Source organism: Gopherus evgoodei, unplaced genomic scaffold, assembly GCF_007399415.2.
Source record: "Gopherus evgoodei ecotype Sinaloan lineage unplaced genomic scaffold, rGopEvg1_v1.p scaffold_34_arrow_ctg1, whole genome shotgun sequence".
Taxonomy (NCBI): domain Eukaryota; kingdom Metazoa; phylum Chordata; order Testudines; family Testudinidae; genus Gopherus; species Gopherus evgoodei.
In genome coordinates this window covers 2,612,787-2,626,326 of record NW_022060016.1, presented here as the reverse complement: position 1 = coordinate 2,626,326, position 13,540 = coordinate 2,612,787, and the positions used below count along the sequence as shown (strand labels likewise).

The following is a 13,540-nucleotide window of genomic DNA, read 5'->3' as shown; positions in this document are numbered from 1 at the left end:
AGAGACCTGCCTCTCGGGAGAGAGGGCACAACCCCTTGGGCAGGATTAGTCACCTTGCTCTGCTTTAGCATTAGATGGAATTACCATGGAATTAGTGTGGTAAGTTTGTTCTGGCTTGAGCCAAACCAGGATAATTACATTCCACCTCTGTACATTCTCTGCATTTCCTGTTGCATGCAGGAATGTCCAACCCCTGCTCCACCCAGCCACCCTGGGGTCCTGCCCCCTACAGCCACATCCTGTGGTAGGTAGGACTGCAGGGAGCTGCTCAAGGGCAGCCAAGATGAAAGTGGGATGAACTCAGCAATTAAAGGAAAACAGTTATGGGGGTGGCCTGCGCCAGATTTGTGTCTGTGGCATTTATTCCCAGCAGCAGCAAGGCCCGGCTCCAACTTGGACCTGTGACCGATACCAAACTCATTTGGGAAGGAGGAGGCAGATCCAGGGCACAAGACCCTCTTAGTGGGCATTTTGGTGGGACTCCACCTCGCAAAGCTACAAACCTCCCTCCCTCCTGTTCTCTGCCTGTGGCACACAAGAAGTTAGGGTCCTATTAGTCTAACCCAGGTACCTGGGTGGCCTTTGTGGGAGTTGTGATATGCAGAGGTCAGCTGAGCTGATCAGAACAGTCCCTTCTGATCTTACATTTGAGGCTAACCCTCAATGGGCACAACCAGGGACAGAAGCTGAAGCCTCAGCTGATTAAACGGTATAAACCAGTGGCACTTAAAGGCTCTGGGTAAAGCTGGAAAAAGTTCAATAGGATTTTATTACTAGACCAATGACTAGAGATTCCACAGACTAGAACAGAAGGATCAAGGGAAGATTTGGGCTCCGAGGAAAGGTACACACCTCATTGTCACATGTGGGTTTTGTGTCTTTTGGAGGCCCCCACTTTGTCTCTAATCTGTTTTCCTCCTTTACCACCACTCCTGTTACACTACTGTACGCTTTGTGTGACCAACGGCTACCTGGGGTGTTCAGTACACATCAGGCTTCTCCAGTCGTTCAGTCCATTCCCATGCTTTCAGGATGAGGGCAGGGTATGGCTATAGATCAGAGATGCTAGTTAATTTAACAGTCACGCTGGACCCCCTTCTGTGCCGCATCAAAGCAGTTTCCAGTTCAGCATTAATCGGGGGCTGATTAGCAGCCCCCTTAAGGAAAAGAGGGTAAATGCTTTACAACATGAGGGGAATGCACTGTACATAAGGGTCTGTCTGCATTGGAGCTGAAGGTGTGATTCCCAGCTCAGGCAGACATACCCACACCAGCTTCGATCCGTCGAGCACACTAAAAATAGCAGCATAATCACCCTATGTGCGATCCTTTCAGAAACCTGTTGCTGCCACAGTGCTAGTTTTAGGGTGCTCACTCCATCAGAGCTACCGGGGGTATGTCTGTGCTAGAAGTTCCACCTCCAGTGTCACTGTACCCTGCTGGAGGCAGTAGGTTTCAAGGAACAGAACTAAAAAAAGGATCTGTCAAGGGCCACAAGCTGCTGGGTGAGGATTATACCACAGTAAAGGCAGTTAGAACAAACAATTTGTGTCCCATTGCAGTGAATAGTCCTCTAGGCTCTGAAAAGGTGATGCTGCCGGGATTGTTTCTAGGGATCTGCCCTCTCAAAGGCCCCTCAGGTGTGTTGTCCTTTCAGCTCTTTTGTGGTTGAAGGTTTCCATTGTTGCTACCAACAGGCGGCTGTCTCACCAAGAGAGCAGTTGATGTGTTTCAGCTACCGTGATGCCTTCCACGGCAGCTGCTGCTTATTAGGAACACAGGGACCAGCCAGATGGGCTCAGACCTGAAGCATGTAGCCCAGTATCCTGGCTCTGCTAGCTGCCAGGACCAACTGCTTCAGTGGAAAATGTAAGCACCTAGCGGTGGCAGTTGTGAGATAATCTGCCCCCACCCTAGATCTCTCCTGATCTCTATTAGGGATCAGCTTAAACCATGCAGCAGGAGGTTTATCCCCTTGCCTAACACATGAACTCTGGCTATTCTTCTCCATGTAAACATCCAGTCACTTTTGGACTTAGCATGATCCTGTGACAGAGAGTTCCACAGGCTAAACAACATATTATGTGACAAAGCACTTCCCCCTTTATCCTTGTGTTATGAGACAGGGAGAACAGAAGCTCCTGCCGTCCCTTCTCCCTCCTGTCTCTGCTTATTTGCATCCTAAACTTTAGGATCTCTCTTCCTCTGAGAGCTTTTCCAGGCCTCTGAACCTTCTCCGAACCCCCTCTCATTCTAACGAGGGAGGACGCTCAACCTGTGTTTAGAAAAGATCTTGCTGGGAGGGCTAATCTTGGGGGAGATCGCTGAGGGACGCTGTAGTTCAGAGAATCGGTGACTGCATGCTGGAGGACTTCAAAGAGAAGGCGAAGAGGAGATTTGATCACAGCCGGAGAGTACTTAGGTTGGGAACAGAAGTTGGATAACAGGGGGATCCACAATCTAGCAAAGATCTAACAAGATCCGATGGCTGAAAGCTGGAGCTTGACAAACAGACTAGGAATTTTTTTACAGGGAGGCAAATCAGCTGCTGTACGTGATGTAGGGCTGTGACGGAGCCCCCTACATGGGCTGTTTTTCTAAGAGCTCTGCTGTCCTTCGAACAGGACCCAATTCCAGGCAGCCCGAGGGCCTGTGTTATACAGACACCTGACTCAGTGATTACAGGGATCCCTTCTGGCCTTAAACTCTGGGAATCGATGAAAAGATCCCATCAGCCCAGTAGAATCTTGTTTCTTAGGAGGGGCTTGGCTGTAAGGAACAATCCTTAGTAGCCTGGTTGGGTGGCTAGATATCCCGTGAACCGGATTGCTGGGGGATCCCAGCGTGCACTAGTGCTGGAGGTCCCACCGCACGAGGCACTGGGCACAGCCTCAGGCATAATAGCCGCCGGGGTAGAGCAGGAAGCAGAGCGGGGTGGCGCCCTGCTTGCGGAGGTACTTGTGCAGCAGGGTGTTGCCGGGGTGGAGCCGCCACACGTGGGTGTAGTACTCGTCGCCGGCGGTGCAGGTGAAGCCGCACTCCTCGCAGACGAAGAGCTTGGCGCGGCGCTCACGGTAGGCGTAGTTCTGCTGCACCCCGTGGATCTTACGGAGGTGGGACTCCAGGGAGCAGCGCTGGGTGAAGGCCTTGGCACAGACATGGCAGCGGTAGGGGCGGATGCCTGCAGCGAGGGGGCCAGGGTTAGGGGACTGAGAACCCAGGACCTAATCTCTCTCCGGTCCACACACAAACCTTCTCGGGTGTCAACACAGGCTAGTGAGCAGAGAGGTAGGATGATCCGGGGTAGGGCACCAACCAAGCACTTGGGAGACCTGGGTTCAGGTCCCTGATTTGCCCCAGAGACCCTGCGGGACCTTGGCCAAATCCCACCTGCACACAACTCTCAGATCTGGCTTTGCCAGTGCTTTAAACCCAGACTAGCTGAGGCGGGGGTTGGATTAGGGCCCAGGTTCTGCTCTAACCTGCCCACTTTGTGCAGCGTGGACCCAGGCTACTTACCTGGGGTGTTAATGGTCCTCCAGTGCTTTCCCACAATTGCCCGAGGCTGCCTTTTCCTGCCATTCCACCTAGCTCCCCTCTCCTGTCCCAGGAGTCCACAAGGGAGAGGGAGAAGGAGCCTAATTATAAGGGACCTGGGCAGAAGGGAGGGACTGAGCCGAAGAGCCTCCCCCTTAAGCTGCTTCCCAAGCGCAGCCCCAGCCTCACCGGTGTGGGTCCGTGTGTGTCTCTTCAGGTCGAAGGCGTCGTTGAAGCCCTTCCCGCAGTACCGGCAGACGTGCTTCTTGACCAAGCTGTGGCCCTTCAGGTGGCGGGTCAGCATGCGCTGCAGCGGGAAGGCCTTGCTGCACACCGGGCAGGGGAAGTCGCCCGGCCCCTGGGCGTCTTTCCCCTGCAAAAGGGAGCAGGGGGTGGGGGGAATGGAGCAGGTAGGGAGCACTGCCCCGGCTGGCTCCTGACAGCTGCTGAGCCAAGCAGGCCTAAGAGGTGTCGCTTGCTGGCTTGAAAATCTGCATGCCCCCACTTTCCCTTCCCCCCGCATGCCAGGGGCTCTGGGTGCCCCCACATTCCTCTTCCCATGCCAGGGGCTCGGTGTGCCCTATCCCCTTTTCCCACCTGGTCTTGGGGGAAGAAAACGCCCCATGTTTCCACAGCCAGGGTCATGGCAGCCGTTGGGCTCTTCCCCTCACACTGATTACGATCTAACCCTGGTCACGCCCGAGGGGGAGCATGATCACAACCCCACAGGAAGGGGTGTGACCTACTCTAAGCAGGCACACAGGCAGCCATGCTGGGTCCGGTTCTACTGTCGGACAGCCCCAGGGGCTTCGAAGGAGCTGTACGGGCTGGAGCAAAACCTCCTCCCTCCAGCCTGGGAGAAAGGTGTTCTGTCCTGGGTACTCACTACGTTTCCCCTTTGGGCAAGGTCATGAGGTGCAGCGGTTAGAGCAAGCAACAGGGAATTTGGGAGGGGGGTGTCTATTGCTGACTCCTCCATTGACTCACTGTGGAGCTTGGTCCTCAGCCATGGCCATACGACCCAGGAGTCCCGATTCTCAGTCGCCTGCCTGCACTGCTAAACCTACTCCCCAGAGCTGTGAACAGAACCCAGGCGTCCTGAGTCTCAGCCTGGCCTGCACCCTAACCACTAGTCTCCCCTCCCTTCTCAGAGCTAGGAACAGAACCCAGGATCCTCACCCAGCCCCTTACACCCCACAGCTGGAGACAGAACCCAGGAGTCCTGACTCCCAGCCCACCCCACGCTAATCCACTTGACCTCACTCACCCATGAGAGACTATTAATCTGCTCAAACTGCTAAACCCATTCCCCAGAGCTAAGCATGGAACCCAAGAATCCGGACTCTTTGTCCCCCACACCCGCTCTGGTCGCTACATGGCACACTTCGCACCCAGCCAGGAATAGAACCCAGGAGTCCTGGCTCCCAGTCCTCCTCCCTGCGCTTACCAAATAGACCCCCCACACTTTACCTTTGCTCTAGGGTATTTTGTTGCAGTATCAGGGGACAGCAGGTTTGGACGGGGCCTGGGGGAACTCCTCTGACTTGGTCTGTCCCAGTCGCTCTTCCTGTCCTCTGGGAACGCCCGCAAGGCTGCGGGGCCAGTGCTCATGCTGGCCTCTGGAAGGTCAAAACACACAACTTTAGACTTCCCTTGCTTCTGGGTGGAAATCAGGCATGGAGAGAGAGGCAGGTGGGGGTGGGGAGGGATCAGTGAGGGAGGCCTGATGGGTGGTTGGGGGGCACAGGTTGGGGGTCAGTGTGCATGTGAGGAAATGCCCTGAAGCAATCACTTCCTGCTGGCTATCATCCTGGTTAGACTGAAGGTTAGACTGCCCTGCACCCACACATCGAGCCAGGCCACCGCAGTACAGTCAGGACACCATGGCCATTATGTCGGAGGGAGTTGGACGGTTCAGGCTAGAACGAATCTTCCCTCTTGGCCACTGGTTCAAATCCCACCCAGGGCTCTCTGTTCTCTGTGCGGGCTGGATGGGAGGCCTTATGGGAGGCTGGGCCAGGTCACAAAACCCACCCCCATTGTCCCTGCCTCATGCACAGCCTGATCACAGAGGCAGTGGATCTACCAGGCTATGGAGACGGAGTGTCCTAATGTCAGAGCGGTGAATCTGGCCCCTTTCTGGCCCATGCCCTAAGTAAGTAGAATCCCCCACCACCCACCAAGGGTAATGAACTAGGCACCTACCTGGGACATAGGTGTCGCCCCGGAGCTGGTCCGAGAGCTCTCCCCAGTCCTGGGATCCCAGCGTGGCTGCTCGGTGTCTTTTCACCAGGAAAGCCTTCGGCATGGTGGATGCAATTACAGGCTTAGCCAGGGAAGTTCTCAGAAGTCCCCGTGGACCATTCCAGTGCTCCCCCACCTCAACGTTCCTTGTTCGACACCCCGTTGCCAGGAGTAATAGGGGCGCCGGGGAGCAAGTAGAAATGGGAACGCCTTTGGTACAGGCAGGCGGCAACACGGGGTCTTGTGATCGAGAAGCAGCTGATCCCAAAGAGCACCAAGCATCTTCAAAGAACCATAGATGCTTCATGCTCCCCGCAAGGTGGCACGGTCTCCATTTTACAGATAGAGAAAGTGAGGGACAGAGAAGGGGAACTGACTCCGTCGAGCTCTCAGGACCCAAGAGTCCAGGCTCACAGTCACCCACTAACCACTAGACCCTACTTCCCTCCCAGAGCTGGGGATAGAGTCCAGGAGTCCTGACACCCAGTCCCCTGTTCTATGCACTAGAGCAATCCAAGCTTCTAATCCATTGCTCTAACATCCAGACATGCTGCTTCCCTGCTGTGAGGTGCGTCACTACTTATTACCCTCTTCTGACACATGGGGAAACTGAGGCACACCCATTCTGTGTGGCTAGTCTCAGGTCACATCACAGTAGGATTAGAAGTTAAAGTTGTCAGAACTATGCTCAGTGCCTTAGCCTACACTGCCTGTCAAGCAAATAAATATGGATAGCAGATCAATCTCCTCCTGCAAAGCTACCAGCTACCCTGCAGATCAGCAGGACAGGGAGCATGTGTATGTGTTGGGAGGTGTTTAAATAGACACTGATCACAATGAGGATTTGAATTGCCTGCGTGGGCCAGGAATACGAAGCCTCGTTCTTTGCATGCTCCGTGCTCTTAGCTGCCAACAAAATAAACCCTCCATCCTCTTCATGCAAATCTACAGCTCCGGCCCCAGGCGGAATCGCTGACTGTTACCTGCCCTTTGTCAGCAGCCTCGGATGGAAAGCGGGCTCGCACTGCATGGTTGATCAGGATCCAGCCTTGTTAACTGCACATCTAAGGGACCCACCTGGCTCTCGCTCCTGGAGCCTTTGAGCGCCTCGCCATATTCAATGAAGTCACCCTCACGGCAATCTTGTGAGGCTGGTATCGGGCAGATGCAGAACGGAGACAAAGGCCCAGCTTCTCCGAGGTTCTGGAAATGAATGGGAGTTAGGCACCCAAACGCCTGAGGATCTGGGCCCAGGTCATACAGGGAACCTGTGGCAGAGTAGGGGCTTAGACCCAGGTCTTTCACAGCCTAGGCTAGTGCCCCAAAGCACTAGGCCATCATTCCTCAAATTAATATTCCTCATCTGATTTGTTTCCTTCCAACCCAAATCAAGTCAGTGGCAGGTGCCAGATATGCTTGGAGAAAACCATTCCTGCTCAGATCATTTTGGACGACCCTGGGGACCGGGAATGGGAGACTGAGTCTTCTGGACTCCCTGCCAGACCCAAAAAATCACTGACTCCAACCCAGACTGGGCGCCCTTGGAACCAAGACGGGGGTTCCCAGCCACATCCTCGAACCTTCACCGTGCCGGAGCAGCAGGACTTAGCGAGTTACTGCATGGCGAGCTGTAGATTCACATCCTGGCTTGCCACACACTAAGAGTATGTCTAAAATGGCAGAATTACAGCGTCAGCAGTTACAGCGCTGCTCAGAGAGCGCTGAAAGGAAACCGCTGTTGCGTGTTCACACTGTCAGCTGCCTGCACAACAGCATGTTCACACTTGTGGCACTTGAAGCGGTATTCGGAGCGGAGCACTCTGGGCAGCTCTCTCACAAAGCATCTCTTCCTCTTCTGCCGCTAAGAGTTGTGGGAAGTGTGGCAGAGCTCTGACCTTGCTCCCGTGGGTCCTGCGCTTCTAGGTGGTTATTGCTAGCCTCAGTGGCTCACTGTGACCCTCCACGTAGCCCTTCTCTCTCTAGGGCCAGGGTTACAGTCTGAGCCCTTTTCATCATAGGCCTGCAAGGAGGTTGGTGAGAGAACTCCCATAGTCTCTGTTCAGCCTTCTGTCTTGACAGGGGTCTGACTTCCCCTCCCAGGAGATGTTCCTGTAGTGGTGGGTTGGGGGGAACCCGGGCCCGCACTCTACTCCGGGTTCCGGCCCAGGGAGCCTAATGGTAGCAGCAGTTGGCAGCCAACCTTTCACTGCCAGAGTTGCTACATTTCCCTGGGCCACTTCCCCACAGCTCTCCTGCTTCTCCCTTCTTCACCCTTACCTTAGGGCTCCCTTACCGATGGTCTGAGGGTGTCTTCAGTAACCAGCCCTTCAACCACACTTCCTCGTCTCTGGCTCCCTGGCTCTTTCCTGTCTGACTGGAGTGAGCCCTTTTATAGTATCAGCAGGGCCTTAATTTGAGTCAGGCGGTCACATTAACTGAATGGCCTCACCTGACTCTTTGCAGGTTAATTAGAGTCAGGTGTTCTCATTAGCCTGGAGCAGCCCCTGCTCTGGTCAGTCAGGGAACAGAAAACTGTTAATCCAGTGGCCAGTATATCTGCCTTCTGCTATTCTGCTGTACCCAGCTGGCCTGGGTCTATCACAGAAGGGGTCGTGGGGCATCCTAGGTCCTGTCCCAATGCCCCATGATGCATTGCTTTGTATCCCATCAGTCCATGTGCTTCCATCCGCATTCGGCGCCATCTTTGTGTACTGCGTGCTCTGCCTCTTTGGTCTGCTGGAATGGCTCCCACACTGTTGCCCAATATGCTGCTCGCTCTGACTAACATCATCATGAATGGTAGTGGAGTTATTCCTTAAACTACAAAGGCAAGAGTGTGACACTGATCTCGCCACGTGTAGTAGCTATGACACGAGAGTGCTTGTGGCATTCACAGAGGTGCTAACCACAGTGGAACGTCGCTTTTGGGCTTGGGAAGCAAGCACTGAGTGGTGGGATCACATTGTCATGCACGTCTGGGATGACAAGCAGTGGCTGCAGAACTTTCACACGAGGAAAGCCACATTCATGGGACTGTGTGATGAGCTCGCCCCAGCCCTGCGGTGCAAGGACACGAGAATGAGAGCTGCCCTGTCGTCGGAGAAACGTGGGGCAACTGCACTGTGGAAGCTGGTTACTCCGGACTGTTACCGATCAGTCGCTAACCATATTGGAGTGGGAAAGTCGACTGTTGGACTCGTGTTGACGGAAGTGTCCAGGGCCATTAATCGCATCCTGCTCCGAAAGAGAGTGACGCTGGGCAAACATGCGTGACATTGTGGATGGCTTTTCACAAATTGGCTTCCCTAATTGCAAAGGGGCAATAGATGGCATGCATATTCCAATTCTAGCACCAGGCCACCGAGGACATTAATCGGAAGGGGTATTTCTCAATGGTTCTCCAGGCGCTTATGGATCACCGTGGGCATTTCACAGACATTAACGCAGGCTGATCCAGAAAGGTGCATGACACACGCATCTTTCGGAACACTGGCCTGTTCAGGAAGCTGCAAGCAGGGACTTTCTTCCCGGACCTCGAAATGCCCATTGTGATCCTGGGAGACCCTGCCGACCCCTTAATGCCATGGCTTAAGAGGCCTTACGTGGGGCAACTTGAAAGCAGCAAGGAGTGGTTCAACAACAGGCTGAGCAAGTGACTGTTGAGTGTGCTTTTGGCCGTTTCAAGGCCTGCTGGCGCTGCTTCTATGGGAAGCTGGACCTGGCTGATGACAATATTTCTATGCTTATAGCCATGTGCTTTATGCTCCATAATATTTTTGAAGGGAAAGGTGACAGCTTCACACAGCACCAGGAGGCTGAATTTGAACAGCCAGAGACCAGAGCTAGTAGAGGGGCGCAGCGCAGGGCCATAAGGATCAGGGATGCCTTGAGGCAGTAATTTAAAGCTGAAAGCTACTAATATTTGTTGCTGTGCTCAGGAGTGCAGTGCTTGTAATGCTAGGAGGTGATTGTGATTGGTGCAGATGATGCACTATGAAGGTGTAAGAAAATTGCCTGCAGCTTTCCAGGGCTCCGTTTGCTTTCAATTAATGGAATAAATATGGCTTTCAAACCAAAACAATTCTTTTATTAAAAAAAAAAAAAACAGCCACCAGAGGAGAGAAACAAAACCAAACCAAACCACATCAGCACTGAGGGGGAGGTAGAAGGGAGGGTCCCAGGATGGTTAAAGGTTTGTGTATGTCCAGGTATTATCTCCAGCCTTCTCCTTTGGAGTACAGTGCAGTGGGTAGTATACTTCACCAGGGCTAAACTGCAGCGGGACGGGTGTTGAGTGCAGGGCTGGACAGGGACGGGGCAGGAGTGGAGCGCAGCATGTACAGACTGGAGCCAGGCTGATAAGAGTGTTGACAGTGTGTGGAAGCGCATGGGAAAGAGTTCGGCGACAGCAGCTGCAGGGGAGAGTGGGCAGGCGCAGAGCTGCTCAGTTTGTAGTGCTAGTAGCGCCTGGCGCGTCTGCTTGACACACTGTAACGTTTAAGAGCCGCTCCGTGGCTTCGTTCTGGTGCCCTGCATTCTCCTTTCAGTCCCTCTTCTCACTGTCTGGCCACTCCTTCAATTCTTGTTTTTTGGCTGCGGAGTGCATCACGACCTCACCCAGAAAGTTCTTCGTAGTCACTTTCTAATTCTGTGCAGCAAAGAGGGAGGCTGGGCTCTCAAGGTCATATCCGCGAAGCCAAAACCACAACATTTTACAGACGCAGTATTGCTTGCAACACACAGAGCACCGATTTAAAACACAGCCAGTATTCACACATCTGTCACTAACTGGCTGACCCCAGGCAAGAACACATGAGCCACAAGACCCCCAAATAGCGAGTAACTGCAGGGGAAATCAGTGTTTCAGGACCGGACCGTACACTGAGCATGTGGCTCTTGGGCAGAGCCAGCACTGTAGAGGGGGGGGGCTGATGATAATTCCTGTCCCCACATTTTCCACAGGCTGTGTTCATATCTGGCTCCCAAGGGTGAGCAGGGAATCAAGGGAGTGTCTTCTCCAAGGAGTGGGGCTTCTGCCCTGGCCCTTACACGGCTTGTCTGTGTGCAGCAATGGTCCCTCCCAGTGACAGCAGAGTGGCGCGGGAAAGTTACCCTTAATGGGGGCAAGAAACAAAAGCAGCTCTGCCAAAGAACCTGCGGCAGCAGATTGCCCAGTGTCTCCATGAGAAGTTTCCTGGAGATCTGAGGCAGATTCCCGTGAAGTGAGGGAGTCAATCAAGACCCCGTTCCGCCACTCTGACTAGGCATGTGGTGGTACGCGCCTCTTACACACACAAGCCTGCTTTCTGCAACCCTCCTGCCTCCAACAACTCGCTTCAGCGATTCCCAAAATCAAAGCCACTTACCAGGGGCCTCCTCTCCTGTTTGCACTTTGCCAAGATCCGACACCTGTGACCGGCTAGTAGAGAACTCCGGGCTGCATGCATCTCTGACCTCCGAGTTGTCCTCTGCCTCTGGGTCCTTCTCCACATCCTCGTCCAAGATTTCCTACTCCTGGCTCGGTCCGTTCTCGACTAGCACAGGTGCCACTGAAGTATTCACAGTGGCCTTCGCAGTGGAGGTGGGGCTGCCACCAAGTATTGCGTCCAGCTCTTTGTGGAACTGGCAGCTCATGGGAGCAGTGGTTTGCCTCCCGCACCTTGTGTTTCTGCAGCTCCTTCACTTTGACCCTGCACTGCAGTGTGTCCCCTTTCTGTCATGCATCGTGAAATATATCCATAGGTATCATAATTCCTATGGCTGGAGTGCAGCTGGGACTGCACAGCTTCTTCTCCCTAAATGCCGATGAGGTCCAGCAGCTCCCATTGCTCCGAGTGGGGGATTGCCTGGTGTGTGGAGCAGGTATGGTCACCTGGAAAGATGCGCTGAGACCACTGCAGCGTCACCGAGCAAACAGGAAGGGGACTTTCAAAATTCCCAAGGAATTTAAGGGGTGGAGATGATGATTGGTCACCTGAGGGCAGGGCAGTAGAATTCAAACCGATGACCAGACAGGTGAGAACAGGTATTGTTGGGCACCTCCCGAAGGCCAATCGCAGCACTGTAAAATCGACCAGGGTGTCTTCACCGGCACCGCGGTGCTGTACCACCGGAGCAGAGAGTTCTATGCCTCTTGTTGGGGTGTTTTGTTTTTTTTTTAAATCAGCGCTGCAACTGGGCAGTTTCTGCACACTAAGTGGCTTGGCAGTGTGTACACCTCAGCGTGTATAACGTGGAAAGCTGCTTTACTGCGCAGAAACTTGCCGGTGTAGACAAGCCCTGTGTTTACAGCTCTGCCTCAGAGCTTGTGTCTGCCTCTTTTTAGAAAGAACAGTGAGATCAGCACTGGGTCCAAACACAAGTGGTTAGGTTGGATAGAGGAATCCATGGGTTCAGACTAGATGATCATTATGATCCCTTCTGGCTTGGAAGTCTACAAATCCAAAGCACTTCCAACACAGTTCCGGTCAGACCCATTAGATTTGGAGGAGTGAAACAAAGATAAGAGGTCACCCTATTTAGCTGTTCAGACACAGCCAGGAGAACACCAGCTGATCTCTTCTCTTGGGATGTTTGTTAGTCAAATAAAGGGCAAATGCATAAAATCAAACTGCTCGCAAAGCTGTCCATGGAAACAGGTTTATTCAAATCAAAGCACCAAGCAAAACCATGGCAGAGGGATATGAAATCATGGGTCTGTTTAAAAGAGATTTATTTACTTTGGTATCAATTAATTGTCCAAGGAGCAGACAAGGAGCATTGGCTAGTGAACCCAAGAAGCCAACAGATCCCATCCAGTCTACACTTTGGCTAGTGTAGCAAGAACTTGGCTTACCTCTAATAGCAATTTCATCTGTAGGCCTCAAAGCACTTATACAAGTCGGCAACTATTCTGCGAAGAAAACTGAGGCAGAAAGCGGAGGGGAAAGAGGACTTTCCAAAGATCAAGTGGCAGAGCCAGGAATATAATTCAAGTTTCCTGGTTCCCAATCCAGCGCACCATCCACCAGACCATACTGCCTCCCAGGAAAGGCGTTGTTCTGTACAGTGTGTCATCCAGTCTAGGTTTTAACTGCGCCAAGTTCTGGGTTTTCTATATCATTCCCTTAGGACTGTTCCACTGGCCAATAGCTCTCATGCTGGAACCTTGATTCCATAGCCACTCAAAAGGTTGTGTGTAAGGTTCAGCTTCGAGCAAGACTGTATCTACCACTATAGTTATACAGGTCTAGTTACACCAGTTTAATGCCCTGTATACATACTTTTATTCTGGAATAGCAGTGGCTTTTTTTCCCGATCTAGTTTAACCCCCTTCACAAGCAACGTAACAGGCATGAATTTTGGAATAGCAGCAGCCACACAGACAGTTATACCAGTACAGTAGTCGTAGAATTACACTAGTAAATTTCCCCAGGTAGACAAGCCCTCACTTGCATTACATAGAGCCCAGGGCGTTCCCCTACGACTGACAAAGGGCAGGCTTGAAAGGAAGTAGGGGTTATTTATAGCTCCTCTTCAGGTTTGGAGACTAGAGCGAGGCTGCTCTACATGCTGTATACATTTCTCATTTGGTAATTAAACCCCTGCACACCCACTTCTCTTCATGTCCCCTTATGCAGCTCAGAACTCTCCGTGGTCTTGCTAGCAGGGCTGACGGGGGGGGGGGGGTGGGGGAGGGGAGAGAGAAGAGCAGCTGGTACAAATTACCAGGGCCCGGTTGTCCAGAAAGGGGCCTGGGGCCCGGCTTCGTCAGCCCTGT

At 53.0% G+C, this 13,540-nt stretch overlaps 1 protein-coding gene across 1 annotated transcript; it reads right to left on the bottom strand.

The window, feature by feature from the left end:
- Positions 1-2,891: 2,891 nt before the first annotated feature.
- On the bottom strand, positions 2,892-7,558 carry OVOL3 (ovo like zinc finger 3). Its single transcript, XM_030544345.1, has 3 exons — positions 7,545-7,558; positions 3,727-3,881; positions 2,892-3,181 (listed from the first exon to the last, which is right to left on the bottom strand). The coding sequence occupies exons 2-3, from the start codon at positions 3,839-3,841 to the stop codon at positions 2,892-2,894; spliced, it is 405 nt and encodes a 134-aa protein (XP_030400205.1). The 5' UTR covers positions 3,842-3,881; positions 7,545-7,558.
- Positions 7,559-13,540: the final 5,982 nt, after the last annotated feature.

Coding starts and splice junctions, on each gene's coding strand:
- OVOL3 (XM_030544345.1), bottom strand. CDS start 3,841: ATGCTGACCCGCCACCTGAAGGGCCACAGCTTGGTCAAGAAGCACGTC. Junction 3,182..3,726: donor ACACACACGGACCCACACCG/GTGAGGCTGGGG, acceptor CCCTCGCTGCAG/GCATCCGCCCCTACCGCTGC.